This window comes from Euprymna scolopes, chromosome 15 (assembly GCF_053919585.1).
Source record: "Euprymna scolopes isolate OS-2025 chromosome 15, ASM5391958v1, whole genome shotgun sequence".
Classification (NCBI taxonomy): Eukaryota; Metazoa; Mollusca; class Cephalopoda; order Sepiida; family Sepiolidae; genus Euprymna; species Euprymna scolopes.
The window spans coordinates 5527729-5547728 of NC_136496.1; the positions used below are offsets into that span (position 1 = coordinate 5527729).

At 32.9% G+C, this 20000-nt stretch overlaps 1 protein-coding gene across 1 annotated transcript in view; it reads left to right on the forward strand.

The window, feature by feature from the left end:
• The window catches only part of LOC145293706 (nicotinamide phosphoribosyltransferase-like), a 70472-nt gene that overhangs the window by 3227 nt on the left and 47245 nt on the right, over nt 1-20000 (forward strand). The window contains exon 2 of the mRNA XM_080140135.1: nt 9992-10222. Within this exon, the coding sequence (XP_079996261.1) occupies nt 9992-10222 (231 nt within the window). The remainder of the gene's footprint in view (nt 1-9991; nt 10223-20000) is intronic.

A 20000-nucleotide genomic window follows, 5' to 3' on the forward strand; every position in this document is an offset into this window, starting at 1 on the left:
CACAGATGAGTAGTTTTTTGGAAAGAAACTTTGCTCATGGAAATTCTCTTTAGTTTTACGTCTACAGAGGATGAAAAGAAAATTAAGTCAGCCATTTTGATCATTTGTTAATAATTGAACGACAAATAACATAATGAATTACTTTGTGACCCTATCAAAATTTGAAAGAAATTTGGAAGCATTTAAACTGCCAAATAGAAAGTCATTAAAACTGATTATTCATTAATATGGGAGACATGTTGGAATATGTGTGTGATACTATAGGACAAGCCTTTCCACACAGAAATCATTTCAATACTGAGCAAAAAAAAAAAAAAATAAATAAAAAAAAAAATAACCTTGTACCATTGATCTATTGACCCATCACAAGGTTATGTAGGTGAGAAAAACTTGAGAGGAAATGGATTTTCGATTGAACGTTTGAAAAAGTTTTCAGCGCCATTATTTGATAAGTGTGTAACAGAGTCGAAAAAAAAAAGACAAAATGACGAAACAGTTACGTCTTGTTCCGATTCTTCCGATTCCAATTAATTGTCTCAACACTACAGCTTACCAAGGTCCAATGATCATTCAAGGACAAGGTTTAATGAGTTGGTCACGTGAAAGATAAGAAAAAAACCTTAAGGATTTGAGGAAAAAAATATATATATATATAATCTGAGAAAAAAATATATAATTTGAGGAAAAAAAATAATTTGAGGATAAGAAAAAAAATATATATAATTTGATGAAAAAAATATAATTTGAGAAAAAAAATATAATTTGAGAAAAAGAAAAATATGTATAATTTGAAGAAAAAATATATATTATTTGAGGAAAAAACTATATATATAATTTGAGAAAAAAATATAATTTGAGGAAAAAAATATATATGATTTTAAGAAAAAATATTATTTGAGGAAAAGAAAAAAATATATATAATGTGAGGAAAAAAATAAATATATAATTTGAGGAAAAAAATATAATTTGAGAAAAAAGTATATATAATTTGAGAAAAAATTATAATTTGAGGAAAAGAAAGATATGTATAATTTGAGGAAAAAATATATATTATTTGAGGAAAAAACTATATATATAATTTGAGGAAAAAAATATATGTAATTTTAAGAAAAAATATTATTTGAGGAAAGAAAAAAATATATATAATTTGAGGAAAAAATAAATATATAATTTGAGGAAAAACTATATATATAATTTGAGAAAAAATATAATTTGAAGAAAAAAATATATATAATTTTAGGAAAAAAATATAATTTGAGGGGAAAAATATAATTTGAGGAAAAAAAATATATATAATTTGAGGGAAAAAATATTTTGAGGAAAAATATATATATATAATTTAAGGAAAAAAATATAATTTGAGGAAAAAAAATTATATATATAATTTGAATAAAAAAATATATATATATATAATTTGAGTAAAATATATATATATAATTTGAGTAAAAAATATATATATATATATATATAATTTGAGGGAAATAATTGTGTAAGTGGGAGGGAGGTTAAATAAAAATGAAAATAGACTCCCAAGCAACAATTGATTGAAAAATTGACGATAAAAACATTGAGGGGACATAAATAAATAAACATTTGGAATGTTTAATTTTTTTTTTAATAGAAATCGCTCCAGACAAGGCATGAAGCCACTTGATGTAAGAAGCTAAAATATATTTCTTCAATATGAACACTTGCCAATAATAAGTGTTAGATGGAATAGACTCTGACTCAGAAAAAAACAGCAATTTTTCCCTCTTTGTCAGAAACATCGCTCCTGGAAATGTGGGGACTAAAGGACAAAAAAAGGGAGCGACAGTTACACGGATGTCTAAAGTAAGCCCAAGATCCACTTTCTTCTTTCCTTTGATTTAAGCCTTGTGGTATTGTGTTCCACGGATGGGTAGTTCTAGGTAAGAAACTTTGATCATGGAAGCTCCATTTAGTTTTCAGTACACTGAGGAAGAGGAAAAAATTTAGAAATCAGTCATTTCAAAATCATATAAAAAAAAAATGATAATTTTTGTGTAAAAATAAAAATAATAATAAAAAAATAAATGAAAAATAAACATGAAAATAAAATGAATCCTGGACAACATCGGATACGTCTTATATAAAATTGATTGTTTGTATTTAGTTGTATCTCTCGTCCTGAAATAAAATCACTTTTTAAGTGGTTAAGTCCAAAAATTCAGTACACAAAGTTAAGACGCCGGAAGTGGACTCGGTTTAGCTAAAATATGAAATGGAACAGAAGTCACTAAACATGAAACGAAATATTCATTTCAAAAACTATATTAGTTTTAACACTTTCTTGTTCTACCATGAAACAATAAAAAATAATAAACTTTGTTTTTGGTTTCGTAATTCAATTGAAGGTAACTACTTTGTTTTATGATACTTTAGCGTGACTGTCCGGCGTTGCCCAGATGTTTGTTGGTGTAAAGGAAAAAAGTTCTGGGAGGCAAGTAGGTTTGAACCCGAAGCCTTGAGGCGAAGGAGAAAAAATAGTGTGGAAAAAACCTGATATCTTACCACTCAGCCACAACGGGACAGGAATTGAAAAGCATTTTAATTTAATGATTAAAAAGTTAAGTGGTCTTCGTCATGAGAGGACACTTTTTGTTGACCCCCCCCCCCTGTAGAAAATTGTCAATTTCAGGGTGAAAAAATTAACGTTTTCGGCCAATTTTCCGATATGTTTTGGGTGGAGGATGGAGCTTCAATATGATACCAAGTTTGTGAATTTTTGTTCTGTCCGTCGAAAGTTTTTAGCGGACACACAAACACACATACATACATACAAACACACATTTTCGCTTTTATATATATAGATACTAGCAGGGGGTACCCGGCGTTCCCCGGGTGTTTAGAGGTGTGTGTGCTCCGGTGAGGGGTGGGTAATCAAAACATAAGAACAGGCGAAGTAAATATTTTTAAATATTAAAATGTTAAAACCTTAAAAAATCGAAAAAAAAAAAAAAACCAACGTAAGGCAAACGAATGATGTTAAATATAAAAATCGGAAAAACAAAAGAAGAAAATGCGAAAAAGAAAACAGAAAAACGAACATTAAAACTTCTTTAAACAATCTGAAAAATAAAAACCAAAAAAAAAACACGTGAAAAATGGCTTAAATAATCCTGTTTCAATAGTAAAATTTTAAATATCGAAAAAAAAAAGAAGACATCTCACACCACAATTCGAACCCAAAACCTTTAGATAATGAGGCTGCGCTCTAAGCAACTCAGCTAAGACGACGTTGACTAAATTGTGTCGGTTTTTTAAAGTAAATCATGTTCTGACGTCGTATAACGCATGCGTAGAAGTGAACTTGTCATGAGAGGACGGTTTTTGCTGACCCTTCCCTGTAGAAAACTGATGATTTTAGGGTGAAGAAATTAATGTTTTTGGCCAATTTTTCGATATTTGTCGGGAGAAGGTTGGAACTTTAAAATGATACCAATCTCATGAAAATCTGTGACCGGTATCAAAAGTTTTTGCAAGACATACAAACACACATATATACATACATATATACATACATACACACATTTTCGCTTTTATATATATAGATAGATTATTTATGACAAAAATTATGTGATAAAATTTGAACATTTTTTATTAAAAGTTTATTCCAAATGAATATATTTTAAATATTTAGAAAATTATTTATAGAAATGTAAACTATGAAAGTTAAAATTACTTTTTTGAAATAAAATATTTCCATATGAATATATTTTAAATATTCAAAAAAATATTTATAGAAATGTAAAAAATAAAAATTTATTTTTTTTTAAATTTTTTCATGATAAAACAAAAAGTGTTGTCATATGCTTTCGGATTTCATTTCATGCTTAGGAACTTCCGTTTTATATTTAGCTAAACCGAGTCCACTTCCGGCGCCATAACTTTGTGTACTGAATTTTTGGATTTAACCTTTTAAGTCTTGAAAATTGAACTTTAATTGAATCTTTAAATCATTGACGGTCATGATATTGGTATCTCTTTAACCCCCTGTCTCTTCCTCTTCCTCCCCCTCTGTCACACATTCACACGTACACATGCATACACCAAATTTACTTGTAAAAATTGCGTTATGCATAACACAAGGCAACTTTTAAAGTCTTTAAGTTTCAATTTTATCAAAAAACGTATGTGAAATAGGTGCATTCCAGAACAAATATTTGACAAAAACAATCTAACGTACTGGAAGGATTTAGACACTCAAGTTCAATGACCGCTGCATAGAATACTTGCAGAAAAAGGTATAGGGATGCAACATTTCGTCAATGGGACAGAGGCTGAAGCTTAGATGCCAGTTCAGGGCCTATCAGGTTTGCGACTCTCTTTTGAACCTTGTCAAGGAGCGAGAGACTAGTAGCAGATGCACCCGCCCACATGTGACAGCAATACTCCATACATGGGCGAATGGTGGCCTTATAGAAGTACAGGATACTTTTGGGTGTTAGTAGTTGTCTAGCACGGTAGAGAGAGCCCACCTTTCTTGCAGCGGCCCTGGCAATGCCTTCAATGTAATTTTTCCAACTCATGTTTCCTGTGAACGTTAGGCCAAGGAGGTTACAAGTAAATGATTAACCCTCCCCCTCTCTCTCTCTCTCTCTCTCTCTCTATATATATATATATATATATATATATATATATATACACCCACACTTTCATATCTAATATATCAATCTTCCCACACTTTCATATCTTGTATGTATATTTACTTATATTTTACTATATGCATTTACTTACTTTTTTTCTTGCTTTTTCCTGAATTTGCAGATACCGGCCATCCTCTCCCCTTAAATAATTTTTATTTTTTATTTTATTTTTTATTCATTTATTTATTGTTTATTTATTATTTATTTTCTATTTATTTATTAATCTATTTATTTATTTTCCATTTAGTGTCTTCTAACAACTCTTGCTGACATTTTTTTAAGTGATGACTTGTACATTTTAGTTGACCTATATTATTTTGCCCTATATATTTTTTTCGCACCTTTAACATTTCCTGTCTGGGTCATTTTGACATTTGTTTCTCTATTTTATATTTAATTCTATCACCATTTTTTTCTCCTCTTTTTCTTCCCTGATCTTTCTTATTTATATTTATGTCTCGGCAGTAGAGTGAAAATATATCTAATTTTTCTTTTATTAATATTATTGGAATTTTTTCCTTTTTTCCTTGTACACATTTTTGTGAATTATTCCATGGATTTCTGCCTTTGGATTATTATGGACCATCTTCTTCCAATTACAGGATTTCCTTGGATTTTATTTGTGCAAATGGAAATTCAATTAACTTTCTTGAAGTTATATATTTGGATTTTACTGTCACTGGATTATTTATCTTCCACCAGACTATCCATTCATGTGTAATCACCTTTTTCTTCACCATATTCCCTCTGCTTCACTTTTTTGTTATCAAGTAAGATCTTTGACTTACTTGTTGTTTCATCAAATACTTTTGCATGCAAAATCCGATCCCGCATTTTGCTAATTCCTACTCTCTGATGAGAAGGAAAGTATTTCTTCGAAACTCCGCAGATTAAGGACTATCCACTTATCTAGTGTTTCCTTTTCAGATTAAATATGTTTTTAACTGATTTCAAAGTGTTTTTTAACATGTTTTATTAACTATTTGCTCGTATATATATATATATATATATATATATATATATATATATATATATATATATATATATATATATATATATATGCTACTAGGCCACCAGGCGTTGCCCAGTCATAAAATATGTTTAAATATGATATTTTAATTCATGCAGATTTCATATTTATTATCATAGATTATTATATTGTACCCAATATCTAGTAGTGATTTCAAAAGCTCGAAACATAAAAAAAAACATGATTTTATTGACATCAGTTAGAATCGAAACCAAGCATTTATCTCTTCAGCGTTAGTCCACATAAGAATTTTGAAATTGGTGCAGTTTAACATATAAATGTATATTTGTGCACTTTAAGTTGACTTTGCAAGTTCCAATTTTTCAATTTTTAGATCTTAGTAGTTATTTTTATAAGCTAAAAATAAAATCGAATTTGTCCCACGGGTCCGAATCCCCTATATATCAAGTTTGAAGTTTGCAAACCAAAACTGACAGTTTGGTAGAGACCATTTCGCACAAACAAACAGATAAGGTCACTTTTATATATATATATATATATATATATATATATATATATATATATATATATATATATATATATATATATGTCTGTGTATCTGTGTGTGTGTCTGTGTATCTGTGTGTGTACATTTCCCTATGCAATAACTCTGTTAATTTTAAGTCTACATACTCAAAATTTGATATACCAGGTACTGAGATTTGGAAAAATCTTTGTGATCGGTTTTTGGCCAGAATTTTGGCTGTTAAGGGGTCAAAGTTCAACGATTTGACCTTTGAGAACTCTACCAAACTTCCCCAACAATTTTGTGTCTAAACACTAGAAATTTTAGATATAGATTCCTTGGACATGGGTCTAACTTAATAACTTGATTTGAGCCCAAAACAATAAATTTTAAGGGGTCATAATAGGAGTCAAAGTTTAAAAAATTTGACCCCTGCAGTCTCTACCAAATTACTCAGAAAATTTCTGGTCTGAACATTTGAAGTTTTACATAAATTGAGGCTTGCATTTATGAACATCCGTGAGCTTAGAACTAATTTAAATGATGTTGAAGCATTTCTCCTAACAAACACCCCGGATATCTTAGCACTAAGTGAGACTAACCTACACTCCTCCATCCCCTCTAACTACTTTAACATGCCTGGATATCTACCACTCTACCATAAGGACTCTGACAGACATAAGCACAGGCTTGGAGTCTATATTCGAAACACCATCCCCTTGACTAGTGAAACTAAACTAGAATCGGACGATCAAGCCTTTATGTGTTTTAGACTTAACATGCAACATAACATTAGTTACTTTTATTTTCTCTACCGCTCTCCCTCGACCCAGGACTGTACCCTAATAAACAAAGTGTCTGACAGCATAGATACAGCACTTTCCCTCGACACTAGCGCATGTATTTGGTGACTTCAATGTCCACCACAGCAACTGGCTTGGATTTTCTACTCACACTGAAACAGCTGGTACCACAACACATAACTTCTCTATATCTCATTCCTTATCACAGATAGTTATGTTTCCAACACGTTTCCCAGACCAGCAAGAACAACATGCATCACTTCTAGATCTGTTTCTGGCCACAGTTCCCGATGACTGTGTAACTAATGCCCACAGCCCACTTGGGAACGCCAATCATGCAGTAGTAATATTGAAATAGCCCTAAACTTTAGAGCCAAAACTGAAGAGCCACTGCTCAAAACAACGAGATATTATAAAAAGGTTGAGATCTCATCAGGGACGCCACATGGCAAAATATCTTTTCATTTTCTGCTAAACAGTGCGCAAATGAGACCACTGAATGGTTTAAAACAGCAATTGAAGCACATGTTCCTACACGGAAATTTTATAGCAAGCCACACTCTCCCCAATGGTTTACCTCTACTTGTGCAGCTCCCATCACGCAAAGGCAGCATGCGTACCGCAGATTTAACCGACATAAGTCCAGTTCAAACAGGCAGAAGTATATAGAAGCCAGAAGTAACTGTATGAAAGAAATAGCGATAGCTAAAAGAGAATTTACTGAAACCACTAAAAAACGCATCGAAGCACAGAAATTAGGAATCTGCGACTTCTGGAAAATCTACAACAGTGTAGTAAATAATAGGCAATCAATAATCCCCCACTATCCAACAATCAAGAGGTTGTTTGCTCTGCAACTGAGAAGGCTAACATGCTGGGACCTCTGCTGTTCCTGATATTCATAAATGACCTCCCCGACAAGATTGCCTCTGAGATGGGGATATATGCTGATGACACCACACTCTATAGCAGGCACGACAGGAAAACAAACGAACATATATCTAAAGTAATGGCAGAAACACTAGAGGATGACCTCCAATCAGTAGTGGAATGGGGACAAAAATGGATGGTCACGTTCAATGCCACCAAGACAAAACTGGTTTCATTCAATAATTACAAGAAACCTTCTCTACCACCTATAGCAATGGCCAACGACTCTTTATCTGAGAGTACGTCTCTCAAGCTCCTTGGCCTAACGTTCACTGGAAACATGAGTTGGAACAGTTACATCGAGGGCATTGCCAGGGCCGCTGCAAGGAAGGTGGGCTCTCTCTACCGTGCTAGAAAACTTTTAACACCCGAAAGTATCCTGTACCTCTATAAGGCCACTATTCGCCCATGTATGGAGTATTGCTGTCATATTTGGGCCGGTGCATCGGCTACTAGTCTCTCGCTCCTTGACAGGGTTCAAAAGAGAGTCGCAAATCTGATAGGCCCTAAACTGGCATCAAAACTTCAGCCTCTGTCCCATCGTCGAAACGTTGCATCCCTCTGCCTGTTCTACAAGTATTATAATGGTGAATGCTCTGAAGAACTGCAAGCACTTGTGCCCCCACGACGTGAACACCCTCGACAGACCCGACAAGCTGCAAAATCCCACCCCCACACTGTAGAGATCCCTAGATGTAAAAGATCCTTCTACTCCAGTAGTTTCTTCCCCAGAACTGCTAGACTTTGGAATTCCATTCCGGGTCACTGCTTCCCCAACTGTACTGACATGCATAAGTTCAAGTGCAATGTGAACCAACATCTCGCTGCCCTAATCCCTACATAGTACCCCAGTAGATGTTTCCCCTGATAGTAGCCCCCTACACCAAAGTGGCAATGTGCCTTGTTTGGAGTGAAAATGTAATAAAAAAAAAAATTTAAAAAAAAAAAAATGCTTGCCAGTCGGTTTGCCTCCAACTCCACACTGGACCCTGCCAACCATCCCCTACCTGACTTTCCTTTGCAGACAGACGCCACACTAGACGATCTGAAAATCACCCCTTCTTAGGTACATGCTATCATAAGAAATCTTGACACTGCAAATGCATGTGGACCTGATCTCATCTCGGCTGTGCTATTAAAAAAGTGCTCTGCCGAAGTCGCTCCAGTTCTCTCCAAACTTTACAACAAATGCCTTAATGAATCTTGCTTTCCCGCCTGCTGCTTCTGTAGTACCAGTTTTCAAGAATTCTGGCAAAAGAACTGACCCATTAAATTATCGCCCCATTAGCCTCCTCCCACTTTTCGCCAAAATATTTGAGACCATAATTAACCAAGCTCTAGTCCATCACCTTACAGATGCTAAACTTCTGACTGACAAACAATATGGATTTAGGCAAGCCCGTTCCACAGCAGACATCCTAACTGTAATCTCAGAATGTATATATCATTCACTGGACAAAGCGAGGGAGGGTAGAGCAGTAGCTCTAGATATATCTAAGGCTTTTGACAGGGTATAGCATGAAGGTCTTCTCAGGAAAATCAGATCATATGGTATTACTTGAAGAATACATGACATAATTAAATCCTTCTTAGATAATAGAAAAATCCAGGTTGTCCTCGACAAGGAAATAAAGTGCATTTTGACATAGTTATTATAAATGCATTTTATTTGCTTTTGAGGGATTGATTGTTGCTATTTCTTCTGATGAGTTAAGGGTATAATAGATTCACTGATTGATATAATAATTAAGTGATTGCTTTTGCGCTACGAAACAGATACTATTAAGAATTGTAAATGCCAACTGAATTAAAGGAATAAATTATAAGATGGTCAACATCATGAACTTTGGAATATAGTCTTTTGTCATTTATTCACTTTATTGCTCTGTAATTACATTGAACTTTTTAAATAAAGATTAATATATATTATAAGAAAATATATTTCCACAGAAATATATATATATATATATATATATATATATACACGTAATTTTTTATTTTTTTTAGGCAAATCATGACGTTCAATATACTGATTGTGTCATAAATTTTGTATTCTACTGAATTATAAAATGTTTTTTGTTTTCAAATTTTTTAGGTGACTCATCACGTCCAATATCCTGAAAATACAACCCATGTGTATTCCTATTTCGAAAGCAGGGGTGGAAAATTCCCCAAAACAGTTTTCTTTGGCTTGCAATATCTTCTCAAACGATGGATGGTTGGCCCGGTTGTGACGAAAGAAAAGATTCTAGAAGCAAAGGAAATTTACAACCTTCATTTCAAACAAGAAGTTTTCAATGAAGAAGGATGGAATTATATTTTACAAGTTCGTTTACACCAATTTTTATTTTACCTTGTGCGATGTAACTATTATTCACTACTTTAAGTTATCGAAACGACATTTAATCATAAAATATCATTTTTATTGGTCAATCACATTTAAGTATGACATAGCATTTTCATTGGTCTATCACATTTAAGTATGACATAGCATTTTCATTAGTCTATCACATTTAAGTATGAAATAGCATTTACATTGGTCTATCACATTTAAGTATGACATAGCATTTTCATTAGTCTATCACATTTAAGTATGACATAGCATTTACATTGGTCTATCACATTTAAGTATGACATAGCATTTTCATTGGTCTATCACATTTAAGTATGACATAGCATTTTCATTGGTCTATCACATTTAAGTATGAAATAGCATTTACATTGGTCTATCACATTTAAGTATGACATAGCATTTACATTGGTCTATCACATTTAAGTACGAAATAGCATTTACATTGGTCTATCACATTTAAGTATGACATAGCATTTTCATTGGTCTATCACATTTAAGTATGACATAGCATTTACATTGGTCTATCACATTTAAGTACGAAATAGCATTTTCATTACATGCACAGAATGAATGGCCGCATCTTAAGAATATCGATTCTTGTTGCTTTATAAGAAAAACAAAACCTTCCTATTAACGTCCTATAAATGTCCTATTAAATTATTGATGGCAACAATCAATTACCTAGAAGAAAAGAAAACGTTTTATTTTTAGAGAAATGCACAGCGAAAGCTTCACTAAAAATAACCTAACCCGACAAATACAGGATATAAAGTGAATTTTAAATGAACCAAAGCAAATCATGTCTATAAACTGCTAAACTTATTCTGCTGAAGCTGATATATCTAACGTGTAAGACAGTTATGGCAAAACTGCGCTTCACACAGCTTTTTGAATGACTCACCTAATATTGCAAAGAAAATAACTTTTACTAAAATGTTTCTTTCGTCTTTTTTTTTTTGTTTTTTTCTTGAAATTTATCTTGGTGCCGTAAAATTGGTAAGTTAGGAACCAATTTTACTATTTTTATCGAAATTTTTTACACATAGCGTAACCCCCCACCCCTAAATTCCACCAATTGAATTGTTAATAAATATAACAATTATTTTTGCAATCAAAACATATTTGGTAGAAATAACCCAGTCTATATCTGACTTTTCACAATGTTAAAAATCAGCTAATTGTAAAGTTTAATACACCTCCTACTGAAGAGACAATCGCTAAAATGTCCCCTTCCACCATATTATTGACAAACGATAAAATAAACCTGCTGTCTTAAACTTAGTGGATGTCAGGCATAGCGTGTAGAGTTAAGTATCTTCATATGAAAAATATTCGGAATGAAGGAGGGATTCAGAAAAATTGTTTTTTTTTTGTTTTGTTTTTTGTGTGCGGTTCACACAGCTTTTAAGAAAACCCACGTAATATTGCAAGGACAATAACTTTTACTAAAATGCTTATTTCTTTTCTTTTCTTTTCTTTCTTGTTTTTCATTGAAATTTATTAACAAATACTGATCCAACGGGTCACTGTTCCCACTTTATGATATTATAAAAACTTTTTTTATGCATAGGGTGACCCCCCAAACATACTATGTATGCAATCCTTAATAAAATTCACAATCCTTTCCACAATCAAACTATATTGGATACAAATAAACGTCAGTAACTGATTAACCTTTCTGATGTAGATGATAAAAAATTTTATTGTTAATTTTATGATGTGAATTACGATGCAGATGATAAAAAAATTTTATTGTTGATTTTATGATGTGAATTACGATGTAGATGATACAAAAAAAATTATTCTTAATTTTATGATGTGAATTACGATGTAGATGATACAAAAAAATTTATTGTTAATTTTATGATGTGAATTACGATGCAGATGATAAAAAAAATTTATTGTTAATTTTACGATGTGAATTACGATGTAGATGATACAAAAATTTTATTGTTAATTTTATGATGTGAATTATGATGTAGATGATACAAAAAATTTTATTGTTAATTTTATGACGTGAACTATGATATAGATGATAAAAAAATTTTTATTGTTAATTTTATGATGTGAACTATGATATAGATGATAAAAAAAATTTTATTGTTATTTTTATGATGTGAATTACGATGCAGATGATAAAAAAATTTATTGTTAATTTTATGATGTGAATTACGATGCAAATGATAAAAAAAATTTTATTGCTAATTTTATGACCTGAATTATGATGTAGATGATAAAAAAATTTCAATTTTAATTTTATGACCTGGATTATGATGAAGATGATTAAAAATATTTATGGTTAATTTTATTTAGTTTAAAGGGTAATGATAATATGATTGTCATCAAACTGGAAAAATTATGAAGTTCAATATTAAACTAACACTGAGAATTTTGCATTTCATAAACTTACCTTGAAAAAAAAGTGTTTACAACAACAACGAAATCCTTCACTGTCTCAGACAGATGGCGGCATACTGAATGTAAAGAAATGGACAGTTGCAATCTGGAGGTATCTGCCATCTACCTAGATGCTAAACTAATACGTACAAGACGTGTTTGAATAAATTTCAACTTTATTTATGCCGTTATATTCATTTATTTATGATTAAACGAATCAGTTCAATCAGATCATAAAGGGTTAATAACTAGAAAATAGGTTTACTTTCAGTAACTCTTGCTTCCTTTATTTTTTTACCATATCTTATGCAAAGAAACTTTAATCTACACCTGACTTATCCACCCAGTGTCAATTAGAAATTTTGATCAGTCTTTGTTTTATTGTTGTTCAATTTTCTTTGTTGCATGTCATTGAAGCACTGTTGTTGTATTCTGAACACAATTCTAAAATCTATCTGATGAGAATCTATCATGTAGCCGCCAGGGAAGCAGTATTGTGGCAATATGTTCCACAGATGGAAAGTTTTTGTTTACAAAAATGGTTTTACTATTTAAGTATACCTAAATTAGGCATGACAAAAGGCGCGACTACTTGCTGCTGATGATTCGCTATTCAAGCAACTTTGCCAAGTCATTCAAGTAAACTTTCATAAATAGTAAAGCCCTTATCCTTGGATGGCCTCTGGGTCTTGATATGCGGTGACTCATAAAATAAAGAAGCTCGCCATGAAAATATCGTTTGATGCGATGCATGCAGTCCTTTGAATTATTGTTGTTATTCTGCAAGAGCTTTCAATATGCACCGGTTGTGCAGTAAATCACAGCCAATGCAGTGTTGCACGATATGATCATACTCTCCATATTCACAGATTTGTTGGGTCAGTTATGTAACCCCATCTAGTCATAACAACATTTGATCACCCTTCCTGTATTCTGGCAGGTGAGTGTTTTCCTAGGAGGTATGATGCTTCTGAAACGGAAGGGAGGGCCTCAAAAAGGATAGGCTTTTTAATTCTCGCCCCCTCCCCCCCCCCCCAAATCAACAGAGATTAGAGCATTCCTGTAATGATCTTGCCCCTATTGATTTTGCAGTGAGAGTTTAGTTCTGTGCAGCTCTAGGAGGTCCACCCTTCCAGACCTTGCCTTCTCTCTCTTTGAGAAGGGGTTAGTTTATTTCTGATTGTCTGAGGCGCCCTTACCAGGGAATGCCGACGGAGTTTGCTCAAACACTTTTTGCAGGTCAGAGTGTCCCCTTCTTCTTCTCGATCTCACTTTCCGATCCTGGTGTCACAGATCTTGCAGTGGGAGAGAACTAAATACCGCCTCATTGTGAGATTAGTTTTCATTAGGAGGGTGGTCATTGTCTGACCACCTGGTCCACAGCAGTAATCTGGTCTCTTCCTGAGATGTTGCGAAAGGCTCAACATTTCAATCTTGTTTGCTTAAAACAAAGATTGTTGGGCATTCATGGCTTAAACTTGGGGGACAATTCAGGTATGGAAGCGGTTTGATTTTTTTTTTTTACTCACCTTCACCCCAAATCTCCTCACTAACGTAATGTACTTGCAATAACCCTTATCCCTGAGTGGCTTCCGGGCCTTGATAAGTGGTGATCACTGTGTAAAAAAAAACAAAAAAAAAAACAGGGCAACAAGGCATATGGCCACTTGGATGTAAGGGGCTGCTAGTTGAGGCCATGCCTAAGAAAGTTGTTGCTCTTGGCTCATCTCAATCTACTCCAACCCACAACCAACCTTCAATTGTCCCAAACTGGAAACTGTCCCTAACTGTTGCAAATTCAAAACTGTTGCAAAACTGTTGTCGATCTTGTCACTTGCTACACCTTGACTAACAATCCTATTTTATCTGCCTTTGTGTTCTTTGTTTTTCATCCCAACATCTAGTCCATCTCCGTGGTCATTCACAGAGGATGTGCAACAGGAGGAAGTGTTATAAAACAAAATATGAGTTATCTCCCCTTGTTGGTTTATGTTGTGCTTGAACTTCTGCATATCAGCACTGTCATAGAAGCGGGTAGCAGGAAGGGAATTTCAAAGTTTAGCTGTTCCAGGGAAGAAGCTATTACAATAGAAAGCTTTCTGGTATTAAGGAACCTCAACAATGAAGGGGTGTGATTTTGTTGCTAAGCAGGTTTGTCGGGATATGTACATTGAGGGGGCACACATTCTATGAGTTCATCAGAGCATATTCCATTAAAATACTTGTAAAACAGGCATAGAGTTGCTGCATTGTGGCGATGGAACAGGGGTTGGAGAGAATAGATTATGAATTTATTAATGATTACATGAATCGCATTTTAAGGGTTGGGAGGAGGTATCACTCTGCATCATCATAATCATCATCATGATCATCATCATCACCACCACCAGTAATTAGCGGCTGTTTAACATGTTGGCATGTGTTGGATGACTTAAAGAAACTGACTTCTAAACTATCCTATCTCTGGACAGGTCTTTATTTATCCTTCTTTCTTTTAAGTCTATCCTTATCAATTCATCCCATATTTTCCTTGTTCTTTCTTTGAATCTTACCCGTATTAATGCAAACACTGGCTATATTTTAGCTTACAATGCGTGTTCGAACCTTTATACACCTGTGATGTCGCTGTCATTAATGTAGATTTTTTTTTTGTTGACAAACCTACTATGGCACCAATGTTTAAACAAAAGGTTTCTTTATAAAGCAAGTCAGTGACAGAAATGCATCAGATCGACATATCACTTGTGTATGATGAGAGAGAGAGAGAGAGAGAGAGAGTGAGAGAGAGAGAGAAAGAAAGAGAGAGAGACAGACAGACAGACACGTTACTCAATAGCATAAAGATTTTTTCTGTACATATATATATATATATATATATTTTTAAATAAGTTGAATTCTGGGCAAAAAACAATTATTGTTAGCTCAACTTGTGAGATTATTACCACTTAAGTAGGATTACAACGTAATAATGGAGAGTGGAAGCGAAAGAGTTCGGACATAACAATGTGTGCGTGTTGAGCGTGGGGGGTGGGCAATGCAACCTGTTATTTCAATTGTTTTACTGTCAAGTGTGCTTTATTGATCACATGATAAGCGAAGCTTTAGAATCAAGTGCTTTATAAACGCATTTAACCTCATCATAATATTTATTTAACCCTATGAAAATATTGACTCTGAATCAACAAGCGATGATTGCCTGAAAATCTCTAACGAAGACAAGATCAAATTATATAATTACCGCATATAAACTTCTTTTATCTGAACTGATCAAGTGAGAACTCGGATTTCTTTTTTTTGTCAATGAAATCAAGTCATAGTATAAGTATATTTGTAATGAGATGAAAAATTCAAATCAAGGGGAAAAAACACTTATTGTAAGGTAAGTTTCATGAATAAATATATTTTTTTTAATAACAAACAAATGATAGCAAACAATTTTTTTAATTTTTAATAATTTTTTTTGTTCAAATAAAGATAAATATACTGTATAGCTGTTTGTTTATTATCTAAATCATATTTATATTTCCGTAATTAACGGGATATATATAAAGATATGTTGTCCTCGTACCTAAATGTCTATTTTAACCGCCCGTGACTCGTCTCTCTCTATTTTTTTTATTCATTCCTCAGGCATCTTCTCAGCAGAAATGGAGTGACCGATGATCTTTGGCTTGGGGGTTCTTCTATGTCTTCGTTTTGAGTGCCCCTCCCTCATCTTGCTTGTTCAACGTCTCAAATACAATTCCACATTGTGCTTGCATGAACCAGAACACTTGACACTTGACACGTCAAGTCCGGTCCCTGTTTGCATACTTTCCGGTGCAAACTGACCGGTCACAGAGTTTGATAAAGTTTGACATGTTGTCAAAACATGACGATTCAAATTTCTGTTGCCCACTCATCGTTAGATAGATAGATAGATAGATAGATAACAGACAATTAAATGCTTCTACATAGCTATTATCTAACAAATATATTGTTAGGAGATTCAATAAATGTCCAGACCTTTTTTGTATAGGCACTTTTATTGATAGTACACGCATGAAACTTTAGCCTCCTTCGAAGTAATCTCCTCCGGCTGCAATGCACTTGTTTTACTGTTCTAACAACTTCTGAAAGGCCTCATGGAAGTTCTCTTGTGTGAGCATGTTAATGACCCTTATCACAGCTTCTTTCATATCCTCAATTATCTTATAAGGACAACCTTTAAGGTTTTCCTTGAGCTTAGGGAATAATTTTGTTGCCCATCTTGGTCAAATAGTATGTGACAAGGATGGAGTTGTGGATTGCACCCTTTAAGCAAACTTTGTGCCAATTTTCCGCATCTTCATTTCCACACAAATAATTGTGTGTACAGTTCCCACACTGACGTCAAACTGTGCACTTATTGTCTCTATAGGCACACAACGATCCTTATCCTTGAAATTCTTTATTTGGTAATTAACTCTGGTGTTCTACCGTCTTAATTACCTCCCACACCTCTCACCATCCCTCACAGACTCCTGGCCTTCCTTGAATCTCTTATGCCATTCAGATATCCAGAAAGATCGGGAAAAAAGAATAACTCTGTCATGTTCAATCAGACGTGCTTGAATAATGACTTTCTGCCAATATATATATATATATATATATATATATATATATATATATATAAAGGTACTTGAAAGTTGAAGTCATGCTTTTTTTTTTTGTTAATCTCATAGACAGGTCTTTTTCATCTGTACCTATATATTGATATATATATACATATATATAAATGGGTTTAATCACGGATTAGATAATCCAATGAGTTATTATCTTACTAAATATTATAGTGAAATAATATTTTCAAGACGATCCTTGCCAAGAAGGTAAAGCTCAATATCTAAAAAATAGAGCACAATATAAATGTAAGAATTGAAATTAAATTCTGTAGATTAAAATATACATATTCAAATTGAGAATTTATTGTTTGAGACAAGGAATATATGGAAAAGAATTATATTTATTTCCTTCATCCATGGATTTTTCTTTTCCTCCAATGATATGAGCCATTATTGAAAATCCATATCTCTTCCATATATTCCTTGTCTCAAACAATAAATTCTCAATTTGAATATATTTCTATGCATATTTCAATATACAGAATTTAACTTCAATTCTTATATATATACTAGCAAGGGGTACCCGGCGTTGCCCGGGTGTTTGGAGGTGTGTGTGGAAACTCCGGGGGTGGGGTGGGGGTGGGGTAAAAAAAAAAAGTAAGTATGAGGATCGAACCCAAACCGTTGAGGCAAAGTTGTAAATTAAAGTGTGAAAAAAAGAACGTGCAACGTTAACCAGTGCCCCACCGCAAGATGCTAACAAAAACACTTTTGAATTTATTTAATTACTTGGATTTGGCAGGTGCCCGTTTTAATGAGTTAATGAGGTCAAGTTTGACTGCAGAATAGTATTTCATTTACTGCGGAATGCTTTTTTTTATTTTTATTTTCCCAAGATGTTATAGGAAAAAGACTAACCCACATGCGGCGAGCGACAAATGTTGAATATTTATCTTCCCGAAATCGAGCAAATTAAATAGACAGGCGAGCTTCGTTGTTAACTGTGAGATATTACGATTTATATGTGATATAAAAAGTTTTAAAAAGTTGTGAACCGACCGACCGCTTCTCTGAAAAAAGCCTTTTATAGACACACAGAAAAAGCGAACACACATGCTTACATACATACATACATACATACATACATACATTTTCGCTTTTATATATATAGATATGCCTATATGTACGCAGATGTATGCGAGTCTATATATTTATGCATGTATATATTGTATTTTTGCATTTTATATTCTTTGGTTTTCTTATATTTTTATATTTTATATATTTTTATATTTTATATATTTTTATATTTTATATATATATTTTTTTCTGTGTATATGTCTAAGGAAATATACAAAAGGTGTGCATCCACTCCTGTGTATTTGTGCGTGTGTATACTTCGACATATACGTGTGTGAAAATTGGAAATATCATTTTGTTCATACTGGGTGGCCGTTTGAAATTGCTGACACTTAAAGTTTGACTGTTGGTTATCGGCGACATATTGTCTAACTTCTCAAGTAATTTACAATGCTCCACCGGAGAGTAGATACTTAATTTTAAGGTTATGGAAAGAATAATAATAAAAATTGTCCCTGCCGAAGTTAAGATGAACAAAAATAAAAGCCTGAGATAAATGGATTGATCAGAGCCCTTGCTTGTCCTCCCCCATACCAACCCCCACCCCTATTCTATGACAAGATTCTAATTTTGTAAGTGATATAAGAAAGCGTTTTTTCATCTTGAGTTTCAGTTTTCGAAGCAAATTCTTGGCCTGAAAACGTAATCTCCCCAATAACGGGTGATTACAGAAACATGTATGCACATATGTAGCCATCAATGTTTGTATAAATAAATTAAATATACCTGCTCTGTTAACTCATTAAGCACTTTTTGGTAGACACATGCTGTTTCAATGGATGTAATTCTAGGAAACTAAACTCTACTGCCATAATATATATATATATATATATATATATATATATATATATATATATATATATATATATACTAAGCTCTACTGAGTTATTGAGTACAAATAATTATTGAAGTCTTTTCCTTAACCTACGAATTTTCAATAAATAACTCATCTGATCGGAGGATATGTTGTTAGTGAAATAGATGTGGGTAATTATAAATTTTTCTTATTAGCACATTAATTGAAAATTAGATTTGAGGTATCCTTTTTACACTGTCACGTAAAAAAGGATATTCCATGGTGTAGTTAAGTTCAATAAAGAAAATTGGAGGCACAGTCATAATTGTGCCTCTATTTTGTTAAAAACATTTCGTCTGATAAGATGAGCCATTTATTGAAAATCCATGGATTAAGAAAAAAACTTAAACTCTTTTGTATTCCTTGTCAAATAATAAATTTGGCGTAATTTTTTTTTATTTTAATGAATTTAATTCAAAATTTTTGTATACATATATATATATATATACATATATATATATGTTAGCCCACGAAATCAAGGTTGACTGTCTCTGAGTCTGAGTCTCACGACCAGCAGTAATTAACACTTTCTACACTGATGTAAGCATGAAACATTAGTGCCTGTAAGTATATAAATAATTGTTAATATTTTTTTTTTAAATATCATGGATCTAAAGCCTCTTTAATAAATTAAGGAATTCAGAAAAAGGGGTCAACTTTAGCGCAAATTCAAAGTTCCAAATTCCTGTCATTGAATACTCTTTTACTGTTTACTCTTCATACCTGTTCATTTGGCATTTATAAGCTATATTTTCTTTAAATGTTTGTGTTAATTTCC